The sequence below is a fragment of the Chelonoidis abingdonii genome, chromosome 5 (genome assembly GCF_003597395.2).
Source record: "Chelonoidis abingdonii isolate Lonesome George chromosome 5, CheloAbing_2.0, whole genome shotgun sequence".
Taxonomy (NCBI): domain Eukaryota; kingdom Metazoa; phylum Chordata; order Testudines; family Testudinidae; genus Chelonoidis; species Chelonoidis abingdonii.
In genome coordinates, this window is record NC_133773.1 from 141,607,913 (window position 1) to 141,628,978 (window position 21,066).

Here is a 21,066-nt window from a genome sequence, read left to right on the forward strand (position 1 = left end):
GATTTTATCTTGTTATTTTCAGTCTAATTCTCCTATTTGTCAAGGTCATTTTGAATTCAAATCCTGTCCTCCAAAACACTTGGTGTCATCAGCAAATTTTATACGCACACTCTCCCCTCCATTATCTAAGACATTAATGAAAATCTTGAACAGTACTGGACCCAAGACAGACCCATGAAGGACCCCACTAGATACAGCATTCCAGTTTGACTGTGAATCATTGATAATTATGCTGAAAAATAGTTTTTCAACTAGTTCTGCACTCACTTTATAGTGATTTCATCTAGAGTAAATGAATCTGACCGAAAGTAAGAGATCCTGAATATCCTAGTCTAACTTGTTTGCCTAGAAATCTCTTTTCCATGGTGACCAATAGAAGGCCAGCTTGTGAGACAGAACACCTACCGTTTTGTAAAGCTGTGCTTTCAGCCGGTATGACGTATATTCAGATTTTCTTTTCTCTTCCTCTCGCCTCTTCTGCACCTCAGGCAGCTGTTCATAGATTCTTAGTGTAAATACAAAGACAAACAAAGTTACTTGGGAATAAAGGACCTTGTTAGTGAAAAAAGCATCCTGTTTTTTATCTTCATGTTCCCTTAAAGGCTTCTGGCCAAATATAGCACAGAAAGATTATCTTTTGGGGTTGCTGGTGTCATGGATGCCAGACGTGGAATACACAATCACAGCCAGCCATGGTACTGGAAGTTTCCACATCCCACAATGCTATTCATTGAAGTATCACCCCCTAAAACAGAATTTTTGGGAGTAATGTCAATGATATGGCAGCACTCTCCAAAAAGTGCAACTTTTAGGATCAGCAGCAGGGAATGGTACCACCAGTGGATAGGCACGTTGGGTTCCAAATACCAAGTTTATCTGTAAATGGTAGATATTTCTGTGGTGAGAAAACACTTGAAATGGGTCAAATCTGGCAGAATCATCTGTGAGATCCAAAGAGGGCCAGATTTTGCCCTCTCCTGCTGCTGAGCCTCCCCCAGGCAGGACCCAGGAATAATGGAAAGCCTTGAACGTAGGAAGCATAAGGACTAGGACCTGTTGCCAGTTCTGTACAGTGGTCAGGATCTTAGTCTCCCTTCTATACACTGGCTAGGCACAGAGGGCAACAGACAGGGTGGCACAGCTGTGCTCAGCCCATACTCCCCAAAGCTCTGAGTCTTGTGTCTGCTTTAAGACTGACAACTCAGCTAATTTCATGAAAATGTCTGCCAAGCTCATGTAGGACTGCATGCCTCCAATAATAAAAAAAAAAAAATTGGAGCAGAGACACCGTATTCTGAATGGTCAGCCTTGTAAAATACTTAAATAAGAGAAACTGTACTTTGCTTCTTTTCTCATACAGATTTGAGACTGAGAGAACACAGTAGAAACTTTCTACACACTCCGTGTTGTACCTACCATATATTCTTTTAAGAGATTTATTGCTTTGCTCTTTCTTGCAATAGGTTTAATCAGATCATGGCCTACAGTGCCAGAGGGAATTGGACACAGATTTTCTTTTAAATATTTATTCCTTCAACTGGTACTCATTTCAAATGGCTTCAGTGGATTCTGTTTTGAGGATGAAGGATACATAGGATCAAACGTAGCTGAGAGTAAGAGGGTGCATCTCCCATGGAAGCCTCTGTGCTAATTTCAGCAAGGACATAAGATGGTCAGAAAACGAGCAAGTGGCAAAGTTGTGTAACTTGCACCAATTTGACATTTAGCAGGTCTGTAAAATACATCACAGGGTATGGAAGGGAGGGAGGTTAGCAGGAAAAGAAATGGCAGGGTACTAGATAACGAAGAATCTCCGTACTTTAAAGTACCTTCCACCATCCCCAACAGTCCCACGGAATGAATTTGACCAGTGCTGAACCTGATTTCTATGCAATATTCTAAAGCTCAGACTAGGATAAACCACACACATTTGTAGAGAGTCCAGACTACCATGTATAAACATGTCAGTTAACATGCTTGAATTAGTGATCAGTTAATTTGAGTTAAACTCTAGAGTAGATATACCCTATGAAGCTGATTTTATGGGAGTAGGCATATGCAAATTAAAATAGGACACTTAGAGAAAGAACTCCATTATAAAAATAAGAACATGGCCACTACAGTATTAACAGTTCCTCCAACACAGAGCTCTTTGCTACTACCTTCTCACAGACATACCTTCTCTTTTGTCCCTGTTTTCCTACTCTGTCTGTGGCTGCTCCCAGAAGCTCAACCTTTCTAAAAACTTCACTAGCAGCATTACCTCTATAGAGAAGACAAAATGAATAACATTTGGATTCTTAGTTTTACTTCTACTAAGACTTAAATTAACAGAGTTAGGTGGTACTTGGATTAATATACTGGTCTTTCACCTCTGAAGTCACAGGTATAGAATTGCATCAATTCATAAGTAAAAAGATTACTGGTGATTTCAATCTCTGGTTGGATGCTTAATCCACTTCATCAGGAAGGGTGGCATGAAGTGGTTAGTGCGTTAGCCTACTACTTAAGGAGATCTGGGTTTGATTCTTTACTCTGACACAAACTTTCTGTGTGACCTTGGGCAAGTCACTTAGCTTTTCTGTGCCTTACTTCATCATCTAGAAAATAGGGATAATAGCAACAACCTAGTTCACAGGGCTGTTGTGAGGATAAATACATTAAAGACATTAAATATTGTGAAGCACTTTGAGAATTACTAATCAAAAATGGTGTACAACAGAAAGGCACTATGATCATGGATGGGATTTTCAAAAGCTTTCAGCACAGGGCAAACCCTGCTTCCACTGAAGTCAAAGGTAAGCCTTCCATATGATTTCAGTGGAAGTAGAACTAGGCTGATGCTGAGCACTTTTGAAAATCCCACCTCATAAAACCATGGCCCAATCTGGCTTGTAACAGCACAACTAGCTGTCTTTGCTGAGGAGAGGTCCAAAACCATAAATGACTGTGTTGCAGGTCAGAGCTAAGGTGCAATGGCTCAGACGCATAAAGAGATTGCAGAGCGCTCGCCAGCAACACTGCCTTACCTCTGGCCAGTGTACTCAGCTCCCGACTGCGCACTGAAACATTCACCCAGAGACAAAACTGCCACGTCTGCCATGTATTTTCAGGAAGAGCAAAAGCATTCGCCTACTAAGACCCACTGCTTAGATTTTGTATTATCTTCATTCTATAACAACATATATTCCATATGAGGGAGCTTTTCTGTGCAAAACAATCAGTTCAAGGCATATCTGTTAGAGTTATCACCATCAGTGATGCCCTATCAGATATTAGCACATACTCCGTTTTGAAGTTTCTACCTCAGGCCATACAAGTTCTCCATCGGAAAGGGGATCAAAGCCTCTTCAGACCTACAAATGATCTACTGGATGGGGGTGGGAAGGTCTAATAGGACTCCTTCAGACTACCATCCCACTTAGTCTCCAAGGCTCCATCCAGGATGGTTGGAGGTGCCTCATTAACTAGAAAGTAATCTGCTGTTCAGGTATTTGGCCACTGGCTCACTCTTTCACAGAGATATTTAATTTACGTAGGGAATACACAACTGTAGCTAAATTCAGCACCCTGTTCCATAGCTGATTTGTAATTGTAACAAGGGGTAAGGAGAAACAGAATATTCTCCTCATGGGAATCATCCACAAAAAATTGTGCTCATTAAATGAGCAGATTTTAAAAGGCCAGTGATAGTGATAAATTACTTTCCAACATCAACTGAGAGAAAAGTTATGAGTGTAGCATGAACAAGTAAATGGCAATAAAAATATCACAACTGGATCCAGGTTGGGTGAATCAGCAGAAATGCTATGAATTCAGATATTTATGAACTCCAAGTTCATGAAGATACTGCAGTTAATGGCACAGATCAAGTAGTGCTACTGACCCGTGATTAGAGTTTTCCCAAAGTAACGGAGTATTAAGATTTTTGCATCTGCATTCCCGGGACAAGCAGCAACTTTCAAAGTTACTATGAACTTTCAATTTATGGCCTTTAAAACAATTTTTGAAATGCCAGACAGCACTGAAATCAAATTTATCATCGTGCTCAGTCTCTCCCAGCCTTCATATTAAATCACAGGGTTTAATTTTGTATATTACTTATTCTTTCTAGCATATATTTGTCCTAGATATAGTGTTACACTCTAAAGTCCCACTTCGGCAAAGGAATTAGCCATACGTTTAAGTCCCATTGACTCCAATATCCCTGTTGCTGCTGTTTTGATTCTTTCAGTATCTTATGCTTCTGTGGCACTTTTCATGCCAAAAGACTTTAAATACTTTACATGCTATCATGCAGATGTAATACCCTCCCTTCTTTTCTCACCTCTTGCCTCCTCTACCATTTGAAGACCCAACTAAAAGATATCACATTTTTCATATCTACCTTTCACTTACTGTCCCTATCTCTCCCTTTATTTGTGTATTCTTAATTCATTATCCAAATATTATGTACTTCCCGCCCCCCCCAATGTCTACCCAATTTCATATCTTATATATAAATATTTGTCCCGAATGATCATGTAGTGGTATGTGTGGTTAGACATCTGCTACATTCTACACCCATAAAAGTTTTAGATCTCTGATTTATTTTTCACTATTTGTGGTGCTTGATTACTTTTTGCATTTCACTCAGCTTGTCCAATGGCTAGGCTATTAACTGACCAAAGCCTTATGTTCCTAGTCCGTTTCAGTTCTAGTGCTCACATACACAATTCAAATTTAAATGTTCAGAGGTAGCTAAAAGAAATCAATTTCCCAACATTAAAAAAAAATGGGAAAAAAAACTATTAATAACCAGTCATGCTCACCTTCTGACAGAAAACCTTCCATTTTGTACCTAAAGCACATGATGTATCCCAAACGTCCAAAACCGTCACTTGCAAGAGTGATTTATCTATCCTCACCACCCCATTAAGGTCACCTGATTACAGTCTATTTGGAACAAGTCTTTCTTAGCCTTACCGTTTTGATCTCTGAACCATTTCACTCTTTAGAATTGTCCTTCTCTTCTGTTTAAGCAGGTAGTCTAAATGGAAAGGCAAAGTTTTGAGCCTGATGAAACTCTAAAGCTTACAAAAACAGTGAAAAGTTTGTTTAGATCAGAGAAGTGTTCTATTATAATCTCTGAGAGTTGCAGTCTATATGATTTTATGAAAATATGCTAATGAGTGTGACTATAATGTAACTGGTATATGCTTCATGCAAAAGGTCTCTTATAAGGTATCATTACAAAGCTTATTATCTATTGAGTGTTGTCATTCAATTTATATAAATGTATCATTCTTATATTTCATATTTCTAGTTTCAGATACAACTCAGAGGTCCTACTGTAATTATGCAAAGTGAGGTCCATTAACAGTGGCTCTGAATCTCGATGGCTCCCATTAGCCAGGACAATTTGTTGTAAACGACTCTGTTTACTTTTAAGTCTTCCTGTATATGTGTGTACTGGCAAGTGGGTGATGAAGTCTTATAGTGACATGTGATGATGTCATCTGAACTGGAATCCATCTTTAACCTGGTGCTTTTCCATTTAGAAGGAGGAGTGGGAACACAGAGAAAGACAAAGGATTCCCACCTTGTGCAAAACATATACAAGGGAGTGGAACAGAACAAAGGAGGCTGCAGTCATGAGAAATTCCCTAGCTACCACCTGAGCTGGAACAAGGACTGTACCAGGGGAAAGGATTGGGCCTAGACTAGAAAGGAGTCTAGTCTGTGAAAGAAGCCTATTGGAACATCTCTGAAGGTGATGTTTCATCTGTAATCAGTTTCTTACTGTATTAGGCTTAGACTTGAGTGTTTTTGTTTTATTTTGCTTGGTAGTTTACTTTGTTCTGTCTGTTATTACTTGGAACCACTTAAACCCTACTTTTTTATATTTAATAAAAACACTTTTTGCTTATTAATTAACTCAGAGCAAGTATTAATACCTGCGGAGCAAACAGCTGTGCATCTCTCTCTATCAGTGTTACAGAGGGCGGACAATTTATGAGTTTACCCTGTATAAGATTTATACAGAGTAAAAAGGATTTATTTGGGGTATGGACCCCATTGGGAACTGGGTATCTGGATGCTGGGGACAGGAGCACTTCTTAAGCTGTTTTCCATTAAGTCTGCAGTTTTTGAGGGACATGGTTCAGACCTCGGTCTGTGTCTGCAGTAAGCTAGTGTGTCTGCTCAATAAGACAGGGTACTGAAATCCCAAGCTGCTAAGAGGTAGTCTCAGCACATCAGGTGGCAGTCCCAAAGGGGTTTCTGTGACCCAACCTGTCGCAATCTCATTATTCATATATGCAATTAATTTATATAAAATGGATAATTATCCTATTATAAGAATCTCATGATGCATATATAAAATGAATAATAATGTTAAAGAATCTAATCAGAAATATGTACACTTAGAATAATACTCTTCAGGCAAACAGTGTAAATTCAGTATTTCCTATAGAGCATGAAAAGGCATAAACATGAGGCACCTCTGTTATAGAGCAGGTAATTAGCATTCTTATAACCCTTCTTCTCAGGGGGATTGAACAGCTCCTCTCGCTCGCTCTGCAACACACTCTGTATCTTCCTTTCTTCCATGATGAGCTTCAGGCGCTTCACACGCTCCCCAGAGCGGAAGATGAAATCAGGGCGGTGCAATGCAAGAGCCTCCTAAGAGGGTAAAAAAAACCTCAGGGTATAAAGTAGTTTCAGAATGTTCTCCAAGCTGAGAGGGGATGATCAAAATATCTAATCCCATGAGTGAACCATGGCAAGCATTCCTTTCAAACAGTCATCTTCACATGACACAGAGCGTTGCATCCATTACACTGAGCAATTCTCTGGGGTCCTGTTAACAAGTACTTTGGTGTTAAACAATGTGAAAGCTAACTGACTGAGGAAAAGAGTAGCTGAAATAATTTGCAAAAAGGTTTAAATAAGCAGGTCAAAGATCAGGCAGCCACACACACAGGACAAGATACTGGTAACCACAGAATTAGACACCTCCATCAAAATAAAACTAAAGTCTATTATAGCTATCTTTTTTAAACAGTATATGTTCCTTAATGTCCATATTATATTGGCTTCTAAGGAAAGCTTTAAAATGGGGTCTCAGCATTTCATATCCATTTTAACCCCAAGGTTTAGTGATAATAAGAAGCTTTCACTATGCAAAGCCAATAAGTATTATGACTTGACTGCATCTGAGACACCTTCCCTGACCTTCTTCCTGGTGTGTGCTTGTGCTGACACAACTGCCTTCACTCTGCTCTACTCCTGTATCTCAAGGCAGCAGGCGATTATTCCCTTGTTGAAGTAGGCCCTCTGGATGTGAAACTCACTGCCCCTTAACGTCAACTTCTGTTCAACCCTCCTCACTTTTGATAATCACCATTAAACTCTATTTTTCACACTTGACCTTGAGTGTCTATATAATTTGCTGTGTACATACATGAAATCCCCATTTTAGTTTCCATTTCATAGGTAAGTTTCCTGTTTTTATTGTATTCACTGTTTAAAATGTATCACACTCTTTAATCTTTATTACTAAGCATCCATGCATACTTCTTCAGGGCAGCAATTAAAAAAATTTAACTTGCTACTGCTGCTGCTACATTCCTTCTGAAGCTCTGAAACATGAGATCTGATCATCCTGATTATCTTAGCTTGTATAGCCATAGGTGTAATAGAAAGTATAAAATTATCCAATCCTCTTTTTAAAAACAGCATTAGCGTTGTACTTGCTGACAATCTACAGCAGTGAAAGCAAAGTGGTGAAAATCAGGGCCACGAGTTTTGTTTCTATAAGCACCTACACATGGCTTCATTTTCTCCATCTTTTCCCCTCTCTCTTCCAAAACTTACAGCAAAACAAGAACCTCTACAAGTGAAGTGTTCTTACCTGCAGCGTCATTTTCACAAATGGTCTTGGGGGCTTGTTCTCAGCATCTCTTACTGGGACTACTACTGGCTGAATCATGATGCTGCCTTGCTGCTCTTTCCAGTTCCTTTCTCGGAGCGGCTCTCTCCATGGCTTTGTGTTGGTAAGTGGCTCAAACCAGGATGGACCTGGACCAGAAAAGGAGCTAGATTTGTTCTCCTTCCTAGAGTCGGACTTTAAATCATCAGCAGGAACAAACCAGGAAATTCCTATTGACAATATTTTTTAGAGCCAAAAAGGAAAAATTAGAGAAAAATGTATTGTAAAGAATATATAATTTCTCATTTTCCATCTCCCTTTGAGCCTCTCTGTATACACAGCAACAAAAAGTCCTGTGACACCTTATAGACTAACAGATGTATTGGAGTATAAGCTTTTGTGAGTAAATACCCACTTTGTCAGACACAGGGGGCTTGTTACACAGTGTCACTAAACACAATCAGAGGCCTGATCTTACTGTCATTGCTTGTCAATAGTTCCACTGACTTCAATTAGACTATTCACGTAAACACCAGGGCTGTTTCAAACAACTGCATTTGCCAAACACTAGAGAAAGACCTTGAGTCTCTATCAATGAACATGGATAAAATACTCTTTGAAATGGCTCAGCTAAGAAATTTCTTTTTACTTATACACTCATTTACTAATTATTTCACATTTCTAAAGCACCTGTGATCCCAAAGAGTCCTATGGCTCTTTAAAGATGTTTCTGAGGGCACACGCTTTTAATTTTCCAAAGCCATTAGGTTCATGTGAGTCCTAGGCCCTCCTGAGTTTACAGCCTTCTGGAATTTAACTACAACTAGAAGATACCCTTTAGAACTTTTCAAGTGAAGCAGACACAAGACTGTGATGAGTAGGATTATCTGTTCCTAACCAAAAGATGATGAAAAATTGCATCAAGGGATGGAAAATAACATATTTTAGAACATTTTAACAGCTATGCAGCTGAGTGTTGATGGGAAATTCAAATTAGGAGGCTGGACCCTGTCCTTCCCCAAGATACAACCACAGCTGAAGAGGGAGACAAGAACACTTCCTTCCAATATTATGACCTTCTCTTCATCTGAAAACTCACTTATTCCATGAAGCCCTCAATAAATGAATCAGTAAAGACAGGAAATGCTGAATATTATCATTTTAATATATGCAATTTCACAGAATGCTAAGATGTTCACATGCCTAAACAAAATATTCATGTGAGCGTATATTTGATTTGTCTTTTCTTGCCACATTCGCTCCGTATATTTGTCACCATCATTTGATATATCATGTCTGAAATTTAGATTGTGAGCGCTAACACTTTGGGGCACTAAAAATAATCAACTATAAATATGTTAGTGATTCCATTGCCTTTTAAAAAAAATATATAGTTGTGCCATTGTTAGAGACTGTTCTTATGGGGGCAGTTAGAGACCTCATGATTGTATACATTGTGTACTGGTAATATATGCTGGCTGATGTGAAATGTGAGCACTTTCCCATTCACAAAAATGCAATATTTGGGACTGACCTTGTGGTAGCTGTGGCCTGTTGCTTCCTGTCTTTTTGTCCATGAGAAAATTGCCTGGCTGTCCCTCCTGTTTCCCCTTGCCTGCTGGGTTTCGAAAATCTGAACACACACCATCCAACTGCCCAAAACCACCATCGGCACAACTTGAGGGTTTCTGTGGCCTCACTTGGCTATATCTTGGGGTGGGGAAAGTCATACCAACATCCCGAGTATTTTTCTTAGTTGCACTGTTCACAATCTCCAAATCTCCTGTAGTCAAAAGAAAGAAAAAGGAACACATTACTCTGGAGCAGCACTGACACAATACGCTACGATGTTGGAAAGCCCTCTCCGGTCCTTCAAACTAAGTAAGTGGCCTACTGCCACACCCCCATGTACTATAACCATGTCAGATCTCATAAGCTAAGCTGGGTTGAATCAGACGAGAAGATTGATGGAAGACTTCCAAGGAACATCTACAAGCTGCAGAATGTGGTGTTAGTGATTCAGAAGGTAGTACTTGTGCAGGTTTTGTCAGAGTTTTTTGCCATTTTACAGTAATCTTAAATATGGGGCTGGAGGACTCTAAGGGTTGGTAAAAACAGACTCACACCTTTTAAGTTATCACTCCAAATCCAGCTCAAGTTCAGTGACCAAGGATTGTTACTATGTGACTATCCACATGAAATTCATTTTGTGGCATCAGTCTAGCTCCCACGGCAAAAAGTGTCTACATCACAACAACATTAATACAACTGGAACTAACTGGTTCCCTTGTTGGCAGTTATAGCAAAGGTCAAGCACTGAATGGGATGAGGAAGTGAACTACCATTTCTCCACTAGAGGAAGACTCCTGTATCCAGTTTGAGGCACAAAGGTAAGTCAGCGTATGCTTGTGCTGTTTACGTTTTACTGGACAAACAGAATCCTTTGCTCAGGGTGGTCAGTCCAGCACTTTCCACGTATGCTAAATTTTATTTGTAAAGATTTTTAAATAGTTGGGATGCAAGGGAGAATTAAGAATGTGTAAAACTGAAGGTGTTAACCAAGGTTTAAGAAACTGTAAGCAACCTTGGATAAATGTCATGAACATTTACCAGCCCAGATGCAAAGTTTACTTACAAAAATAATGATAACGAAAAACAGGTATTTTGTTTGCCCATCAAAAACAATCACTCATCCCTTAAAGTAGGATTTTGCAAGCCAGCTTTCAAGGAATGAGGTAATTGAAAATTGCCACTGGGGTTGTGGGGGAAGCCCGAACACAGGAATCATACCAGTCAATGGATAAATCGTATCTTAAGCAGAGGACAAGAGATGTTCAAAGGGACAATATTGCAAACAGGGATAAAGGGTGCTTTTGGCATGCTGACTAGACTGATAAAATAGTGAGTGCTTAAAAAGACATTCAGTGACTTACATACAGACAAAGGATCTCAGGAACTTTAGAACTCTTCCAAGAGAAAAACAACAAGGAAGCTAGAGCTAAGTCACTTATTTGATACTGAAAGAGATTAAAGGTCTGGGTCAGCAGAACTCAGATGAGCAACAACAACATTAGCCAGTAGCACAGTGGGAACCAGCAAATGGAAGTGTCTGATCTTAACACAATACTTTATTGTGAAAGGATCTAAGCAGTGCAATTTGTGGGCAGTGAATGCCCAGTATACATACCTGTCTACAAAAACATGGATTAGACTCTGAAGCAGCCCTCTACAATGGTTGTGAAGAGATGAAAGCCAGAAATGAATAAGCAGAGGTGAAGTTCGGACTGAAGAAACTCACCTGCTTGGATGCCCTTGTTTAACATCCGTGTGTGTCGCTTGTTACTGAGGGCAGAACTTGGTCCCCAGGAACTGTTGACTGTAGCAACAGAATCTGATGAAATAACAGAGTCTGCCATCTAGAAAAAACATAACAGGTTCTTGGGGATCGCTATTCGACTCAAGTCAGAAGGGGGGCAGGGGTGAGGGGTCAAGCTGGAAGAGAACAATAGTCACAAGTTCAGTTCTAAAAATGATTCAATTAATAATCGAGCACAGGCCTACAAACACCTTTCCACATCAGTCTACACAATTCAGCCAACCTTGGCTTCCTTTTGTTTAGAAGAACGGACGTACAGTGCTGGCATCCAATCTGATTAACTAGGAGCTTCACTCTGCAAATTCTTCAGGTGAGAAAATGGCAATGCTTTAACAGCTCTGCCACCAGTAACTAACGCCATCAGCCATGAAATCCTAACGCACATCCATTCAAACATTTATATTATATGCTTTCTTAAAATGAAAACGGTTTTAGAAATTACATTTTTTAAATCCTTAACTTCATGCACTAGCACAGTGGTTCTCAACCTTTCCAGACTACTGTACCTCTTTCAGGAGTCTGATTTCTCTTGCGAACCCCAAAGTTGCATCTCACTTAAAAACTACTTGCTTACAAAATCAGACATAAAAATACAAAAAAGTGTCTCAGCCACATTAGTACTGAAAAATTGCTGACTTTCTCACTTTTATCATACAATTATAAAAAAAATCAATTGGAATATAAATATTGTACTAACATTTCGGGTGGACAAAGAGGTAAGCGGTGAGGCAAGTGGCGGAGGGTGGAATGGGGGGCCTGGCAGGGGAGTAAGCAGGTGAGCAGCAAGCCAGTAGCAGGGTGAGGAGGCAGGCAAGGAGGTCTGGCTGTGAGTTGGGGAGAGAGGAGGTGAGCGGTGAGCCACCAGTGAGCAGGGGTTCACACGGCAGGCAGAAGGGTGTCTGTGGCAGGGGAGTGAGGAAGCGAGTGGCAGGTGAGGGGAGGGAGAGGAGGCGAGCAGTGTATAAGGGACTGAGGAGGGACACAGGAGGCAAGCAGGGGTGGATGGGTAGGAGGTGGAGTCCCCCTTTGAGGAAGCTAGCCCCTTAACTCTAACCTTTCTGCCTGCATCCCTCACCCCCTGACAGCCAAAGCACCGGGACACCCTGGCCTCTCCCTGCAGCTGGGGTCACAAGCCCCACTGTCCGCTCGGCCACAGGAGCCCCGGGCTGGCTGAAGCCCCAAGACTCGCCCCCAACGTGCACGCACACGCACGCGCATACACACACACACACACACACACACACCCTGCCCAGAGGAGCCCCTGGTTGGCAAAAGCAGAAGTTGGTGGCTGCACTCTCAGGCCACCAAATAATTTATTGCAAGAACCCCTGCTCTAAAGCGAGCCACACATTCCCACCCTCTGGACCAAGGGTACCTGAATGTTGCAGGGTCTGTTAGGGGAAGGGACTATCCTGGAATGCTGATGTGTTCTCTTACTGCTCAGTAATGATTTCTGGTTCTGTAGTACCAGAGAGAAAGCAAAGGACTTCCAAAAAAGCATCAGTAAAGGTTCCCCCACTTTTCTGTATCCCCCAAAATCAGTGGTCTTTACTGAGGTGAAACCTGTCCAGAAAATAGTAATTTATAAGAAGCAAGAAACAAGGAATTAAGTGCCAAGAGCGGGGGGTTGCACAGCCACTAGAACTTTTTAATTCAATACAAAAATAGAACTAGCTGCACTCAGAGATCTAATATTGAATAAGATGGCTTTGAACGTTTGTATAATGATCTTATTGCCCTTCAAAATGTAGGGTCTTTTGTCTGTGAATATAATGCACCTAGTTACACAAGCTTTGTAGTCTGATTATGTAAACAGGGATATTTTAAATTTTAAATGGTACTTAAATAGCACAGCAGTTATTGACAATGCTTCTATAGCCGTCAATTTTGACAATGTGCCGTCAAACAGCTGTTACAACAAAGTTAGTTGTGCTTCATTGTTAATTAGGAAACAGATTTTTCACATCTATCACAGTAATCAGTATTCTGTTAATAACTCCTAATACTAAATATGATGGGAACGACAGGAACTATATTTTATTGCTCAGGAACTAGTGTACCTTCATTGTCACCAAATCGACACAATGCATAATTTCAATCGCCACATTTAAAGGGCCTGGTTTTTATTCTCATACATACAGGGATGTGTCACTTTCCATCTTGTAAAATCAGTTACTGCTCTGGTAGATTTTACAAGACAGATGTGGCAGATACACACCTGCATATCAGAGGACAGAATCAAAATGCAGATATACATTCTGGGAAACAGAATCTTTATTCTATATGCAGACCAACATGATTTCCCTCCCATCCAAACAAGCATTTCAGCATTCAAGAAGGATTAGATATATGCAGTCATTCAGCAATGAATATTGTGATGGGGCAAGACCATATGGCTACAGTAAAGTAGTGAGAAACAAGTATGTTAGCCCCAGGCTAAACAAATCCCTAGTACCCTGGTAACCAAATAGCAGTTGCTCCAGGTTAATCAAGGCACCTGGAGCCAATTAAGATCTTTCTAGAAGGCAGTAGAGAGAGCTACTTTAATTAGAACACCTGCAGCCAATCAAGGCAGGCTAATCAGGGCACCTGGGTTTAAAAAGGAGCTCACTCCAGTCAGGCAGGGAGGAGCCAGAGGAGAAGGAGCGTGTGTGAGGAGCTGGGAGCAAGAAGGCAAGGAGCTGAGAGTGAGAGAGTGTACTGCTGGAGGATTGAGGAGGACAAGCRTTATCAGACACCAGGAGGAAGGTCCTGTGGTGAGGATAAAGAAGGTGTTTGGAGGAGGCCATGGGGAAGTAGCCCAGGGAGTTGTAGCTGTCATGCAGCTGTTACAGGAGGCACTATAGACAGCTGCGATCCACAGGGCCCTGGGCTGGAACCCGGAGTAGAGGGCGGGCCTGGGTTCCCCCCAAACCTCCCAACTCCTGATCAGACACAGGAGGAGCTGACCCAGACTGTGGGTTCCACAAGAGGGGAAGATCACTGAGGTGAACAAATCCGCCAATAAGCGCAGGACCCACCAAGGTAGAGGAGGAACTTTGTCACAATATATACATGCTTATTTCCACTCAGACCAACTTCAATGCAAATCTTGGTTTTGCGGCTAGTGCCAGATATAGCTTTGAGGGGTGCCTTAGGAATGAGATTAATTATAGTAGATAGCAAACACCCTGAGGAAAGGTCCAGAGTTTGTATATTGTTGAGCATAAAATTGGCATTGAAATGATTAATAATTTTTTTTTTATCCAAAGCAGCATTCTGTGGAAGAGTTGACAATATTACTCAAATAAAGCACAGATATAATAAATCTGCTTATAAAAAGGGTGCCACTTTCTTATACAACATATATATTCTATAATTTAAATATCATGCAGTACTTTGTCTTGGAGTAATGGTTTCTATAAGCAAAAAGGAAATTACTTATCTGTACATTCTACTAATGATGTACACACATCCCATCCACTTAAGTTCTAAATCTTTGGCCAGAAATGTCCATGTGGACATGCTTGTGCTCGGAGCACCCTTGCACCTTTAGTCAAGGGCATAAGAGGATTGAGCACACCAACTGCCTCTCAGTTTCCTTTCCACTGCAACAGAATCCTGGTTGGTAAAGGACTCGGAGGTGGTGGAGGGGGATGGAGAGCAGGTTGAGGAATGTCTATATGTACAACAAATGCTCAAAGAACTCCAGTTACTGTACAGCTAAGTAACTTTTCTTTCTCCTTTAAGCAAACATACATATGCATACTCCATTAATGGTGACTCCCAAGCAGTGTACAACTGTAATGGAAGGAGCTTAGTCTTAAGAACATAAAAACTGTAACACGGCCTTGCCAAATGCAGTGTCTGACTGAGCTGCATCAGTGATAGCATGATGTCTAATGAGTGGCCAGAACCCCAAGTGGCTGCTTTACATAATGTCCAAAATAGACACATTTTTCAATGACACTGCTCAAACTGCCTAAACTCTGGTGAAGCAAGTTCTGAGTAGTTATAACAGGATTCATTTTGGTTACCTCTTAAGTTCTCACACAACGAGAAATCCATCTTGGTAGCCTGAGATGAGATGGTTTTGATTTTCACCTTCTCTACAATGGAGCCAAAGAGTCTGGGCAAAGATCTAAAGATTTTCATTCTTTGCAGATAAAATGCCAAGGCATGCCTGACATCTAAAGTGTGCAGCAGCACAACCTCCACTTTAGAAGCATGAGGCTTAGGAAGAAATATGTTGGTGAATTTGCTGGTTCAGATGAAACTCTGATCATCTTCCTAAATTCTTGCTGATGTGTCCTCAGATGTACGTTGTCTGGATAAGAGACAGTATAAGGAGTGTCGGCCACTAATGCTTAGATTTCTCCTATCCTCCTTACAGAAGTTAAGTGACTGAGAATGGTGTTTTAACTGATAAGTGTAACAAGGAATACACCACTATCGGCTTAAAAGCTGGAACAATCACCGCTGAAAGAACTAAATTAAGGTCCCACAGTAGAACTGGTTCTTTAACAAGTGGAAACACCTTAGGACCTTTCAAAATCTGATCACAGTTGGATGAGATAACATCATGTGTCTATCCACTGAAGGATGATGAGCAAAAATAGCCACGAGGTGAATTCTGATTGAGCTAAGTGACAGATCACACTGTTTCAATTCAAGCAGTCTTAAGATTTCTGGCACAGAGGTTGCTTGTGAATACAGGGGCTTCTGGAGACACCAACAAGAAAACCTTGTCCATTTTGTCAGGTAAGTCTGTCTTACTGAATCTCTTCTACGGTTCATGAAGATATTTCAGAAGGTGAAGATCTTGAGTTCTGTACCTTTGCCATTCATCCAGCAGCAAAGCCACGAGATGAAAGGACTTTGTCTTAATTTTATGGGAAATAATGGAGACAAAGGGTCAATGGTGTTAACACAACCCTGTGACTGTACAACACACTAAGCAGTGTTAAGCAATGTTTGGGGTTTGGTATGCAGAGACCTCAGCCTGCTTTGTACCATGGCAAAAACACAACTGAAAAATATTTTTAACCTTTGATTAAAGATACAGAAAAAAGAAGAAAAAAGCCTTAAAGCATCTGAAATACGAAATATTAAGAAAAGTTTTCATTCTAACTTTATATATTCTTCCCTTTCCCTTTGCTTTAATGAGTCTTTAGAAGGGGGAGGAGGAAGACTTTTTTTTTTAAAACATGTTTAGATGGTATCAAAGATGGTAATAACTGTCTGTTTGGGTGAAAAAAGAGAAAAAGTTGGCTGAGATGGGTTGGAGCTGTTGTAATTACTGTTGTTGAAGTCAGATTCAGTTTCCTAAAAGACAAAGCAAAACAAACACACACAAGAGGGGGGGAAAAAACCAGCAAAGATAGAAAATGCAGCTTTGTCTCTGGTATTTATTTTCACTTGTGAACTCACAGCACATGATCTTCTCCACCACTCCGAGACCTGGCAAACTTACTAGCATTGGACTGATTAAGGCATTGTTTTTAGCTGCCTCTCTGGTCACAGGCTTACAAACGTGTTGCAAAATATACAGTCTTAGCCAACTAATCCAGAAAGGAAACAGAAGGGGAAAAGACAGGGATAAGAAAGAGAATAAGGTGGGGAAGAAAAAGGACACATGGTGGGGGAGGAGTCTCACATCCTAGGAGGTGCTCAGGATTCAGCCAGAGCCAGTGGTTCCCAAACTTTAACAACCCATGAACCCCTTTCACTAAAACGTTGTCTCGCGAACCCCTTCCTAAAATTGAATATTTCCAGAGATTTTCTCCTTTACCTGAGTATAAATTATAAAAGCAATGATCTTGGAAATACAAAATTTGTTTTATGACATGCTTATAATACACTATTTATTATTATTTATCATTACAGTATTTTTATTACAGTATGAAAATGGCAAAACTCTTCCAAGATCTCACTTTCATAGCTTGTATCACTTTGACTAAGCCTGTTATAAGACAAGGCTCCTATGTTTCATGAAGGAGTATCAGATGTGACGCAGCATGAAGGTATTTAAGAAGCCAACTCAAAGAGTTCCTCCTACACAAGCATTCAGGTCTTGAACAGTCCATGCAAACAACACACAGTACAAAGCTTAAACTGGTTCTTCATAATAATTTTAAAAACAATACTAGTTACCTATTTAAAACAGCAAAAAATATCCACCTCCCATTTCTTAAAAGGAGTCTTGAAGTTTAAATCTCCACAGTGTGATAGATATGCTTGCTTTGATCTGCTTAGCCCTTGGAAGTCCAGGGGCTCCAGGCTGCTGGCCCCATGCTGCCCAGGGTCCCAAGGGACAGCTCTGTATGCCATTAGGGAATTTTTTCCTGAGAACTCCCTGTAACATTTCGTGAACCCCAGTTTGGGAACCACTGAGCCTGAGCCAGAGCCAGTGGAGGTGGCAATGTTATCTCTACCATCTCTCTGGCAGGGTCTGGTCAGGACATCTCACAGAATCATGACAACAAAGGTCAAATGGTGTCACGATGGATCCAGGGATCCCAGGAGACTGTGGGGGTGGCAACCATAATGGTGAAGCTTGTTCCTTTCCCTTCTTTCTGTCTGCAATTGGAAGTGTTGTGTCTGCTTCCAGACAACTTTTGTCCCAAGTCTCTCCTTTTAAGGATCCTCTAGGGGAGTGATGGTTGGAGTAGGCCAGCCCCTCCTTATTGTGTCCACCAATTAGAGCTAATTTTCAACAGATAAATTTTGGTCCATTGATTTCCAGTCTCGCATTCCTCTTGTTTACCAGGCATGATCTTAACAGTCCTTGAGTTATATCAACAGATCTTTTTGTTTTGACTCATTCAGTCTATCTCCCTTTTATACCTTTTCCTATCAACATTTATTATTACAGGTTATTGTGACATTTTATGAAGTTTCACTCACTTTTCACAACTGAGCTTACAATCAGGATAAATTGTAGGCCCAATTATCACAGATCTGGATGCAGAATCTTCCCTTTATTGTAGCACAGCAAGATCTGTCAGAGCTGTCAACATTGGTGGTGCCACATGGTGTCAGGGAGTTGACAATAGGAATGGTTCTGAGATATGCCCCATCAATGGTGCCTGCACATTGAGTACCAACATTGCCAATGCTGGAAGCTGCAGTGCCACAGTCTGTAGCACCAGAGTATGTGGTGCCGCATCAGTCTTAGGTGGTGCCAATGCTTAGGTGGTGCCACCTAAGACTGATGCGGCACCAATGCTGAAGAGTGGGAAGTTGAAAGAACCAAGCTCCTCTATATAGGAGCTTTTGGCAGTGCTGTTTGCGAAACATCTTCAGAGAAGCCTCTTCTCGGTGCTGACGCATTGGCACCATGATGAGATTGAACTTTGCTGGAAGCCACACAGACAGAGTGATCAAGAAGGGATACTTTTTTCTTCTTTTAGGAGATCTTAGGAGGAGGAGATATGTCTCTAGAATCTGAGTCCTGTATCTTTTCTGACAATGATTTTGTATCAAATTAGGTTGATCTTGGTGCTAAAACTGATGAAGCCTATCAGGCCAGAGATCCAAACACACACACTCTTCAGTGATGAGAGATCATGCACAGGTGGGTCATATAACCCAATGCCCAGTAATAACTTAATGGGCTTGCTCATAACGTAGATCTGCGGCTACACTTCCCTCTTCTTTGCAAGTACTACTTGTGAAGCACCTGCAAATGGCACAATTTCCAAGACTGTGCAATTTCCCCGAAGCAAAATAAACATTTTAAGTGCCTAACTGTAGCAAGGCGGTGTGGCTCCCCTCCTCCACAGGGAGGGTTGAGCCCCATCAATCATCCCCCAGGGCGGAACCGCTGGGCAGAAGTCCCGCCCCTCAAAGGGTCAGGCCGCGACCAGGAAGGATAAAAGCCGGGCCTCAGCCTTCAGTCAAGCCCCAGCCGCCGCCGGGAGCAGACGTGCCCGCCGGCTCTCGTCAGTGGGAGGCTGCTGAGGCCAGAGACCGGTACCAGGAGCTGCCGGAGCTACCCCGCACCCACTATGGCGAGGAGCTGCCAGAGCTACCCCGCAGCCGCTACGACAAGGAGCTGCCAGAGCTACCCCGTCCTTGCTACGGCCCCGAGGAGCCATCGGACCAGACCTTGGCCGCCCTCCCGGAGGTATTCCCGGACCTACTGCCCAGCCCTGAGTGGAAGGAACCCATGGTGCTGGACGTCCCGGCGGACCAGTCCTCTCCACAGGGACCGAACGTCCACCGGACAGTGGGCCGCGGGACCAAGGGGCCAGACCCTGGGAGGACAGAACGAGGCCGGTGTGGCTCCCCTCCTCCACAGGGAGAGTTGAGCCCCGGCAACCCTCGTTACACTAACATTAAAGGGCACAGTTAATGAGCTGCTAGTACCTTTTTCAAACTTGTGTGTAGCGTAGTCTTGAAGCTAGGAGGCAGTGAGAGGCAGGAGGCGGTGAGAGGAACTGAATGGCAGTTGGTGTGCTCAACTCTTTGTACCTTGATTTGAGGGCATAAAAGACACTGAGAGTTTATGTACAACCTACGAACAGTGCTGGCCAAAAGACTCCAAACTCAAGTGCACAAGTCGCGTGCACACCATTAGTGGAATGCACATACGGACAATCCCCTGTAGGAGAATGATGGTTATAGTCTACTGCCTGTCTGCCTTTGAATCCTGCATATCTTAATTACAACAAACAAAAGTTAGCTACTGTTGGCACTAAACAGCCAATATAGCTATAGAAAGGCAAGCTGGATTTCTATTCTACCTAAAGATTCAAATAAACTGTGCCTCAGGTTTTGGTTATCATCATGTTCCTATTACGCCGCTGACATTTAGGGAAGTGACAAAGCTCCTCCACTCCTGTCTGTTTCTTGCAAGTCCTTCAATGGTTCCCCAGCTGTGCCTCAGGTTTTTCAACTCAGCTTCCACAGCTCTTCACCATGTTGTTTTCGGGCGGCCTCTTTTTCTCTTGCCTTCAGGTGTCCATCTTATTGCTACTCTGGTGATGGAATCAGTTTCCATCCAAAGCACATGACCGATCCATCTCCAATGCCTCCTGGCAATGATGGTGCTCAGATTCTCTTGGCTGCACTGTCAATAGATCTTGGTTTGAGATTGTTCTGGGCCAAAAAGTACAAAGGGTTTTTCTGAGGCAGGTTGTATGGAATGAAGACCATTTGGACATGTCATATTTTCTCATTCCCCAGCATTCTGCACTATAAAGTAGTGTTGAAAGTATGATAAATGCCAAATGTTATAAAACAATCTAATTTTTTTTAAGTACTGTACATAGCTGAACCAACTTTCTCTTAACCTCATTTGATGTTGATCAGTATTCTTATCCCTATTTTATACATAGGGACACTCCATCAAAGAGATCAAGTTATTTTCCCAAAAACCATAATATCAGAGTTAGAATTAAAACTCAAGAGTTCCTAGCTCCTAATCCCATGTTCACTCCACCAAAGCTATCTCTCTGGTGATGTTTAATAACCAAAAAGAACAGAAAGCTTGGGTGGACTTTGCTAAGATGCTAGTTGAGAGGGGCAAAGGAGGGAATCAGTTTTTGACCTGTAAACCAAGCACATTCGATCTAGAAGTTATTGAGTGTCACAAAATATAGGATCTGAATGTCACTTTTAGAGAGTTAGTTTTCTATCACTGCAACTTCAGGATTATTTGGGGTAATTTTTTTTTTTAAAAACAAGCTAGAGCCTTGAAAGGCTCACTTCTCCCCAGACAATACACAATAACCTGCTAGAGACACATTAAATACTTTTGATTTATTAACTGCTTTCATCAAAAGTCAACAGTATA

General features: G+C 41.6%; 1 protein-coding gene across 1 annotated transcript in view; it reads right to left on the reverse strand.

The window, feature by feature from the left end:
* The window catches only part of ALMS1 (ALMS1 centrosome and basal body associated protein), a 146,616-nt gene that overhangs the window by 19,723 nt on the left and 105,827 nt on the right, over nucleotides 1-21,066 (reverse strand). Inside the window, exons 13-18 of the mRNA XM_075066677.1 lie at nucleotides 11,211-11,328; nucleotides 9,447-9,695; nucleotides 7,895-8,142; nucleotides 6,483-6,663; nucleotides 4,966-5,029; nucleotides 406-505 (exon numbers count right to left, since the gene is read on the reverse strand). Of these exons, the coding sequence (XP_074922778.1) occupies nucleotides 406-505; nucleotides 4,966-5,029; nucleotides 6,483-6,663; nucleotides 7,895-8,142; nucleotides 9,447-9,695; nucleotides 11,211-11,328 (960 nt within the window). The remainder of the gene's footprint in view (nucleotides 1-405; nucleotides 506-4,965; nucleotides 5,030-6,482; nucleotides 6,664-7,894; nucleotides 8,143-9,446; nucleotides 9,696-11,210; nucleotides 11,329-21,066) is intronic.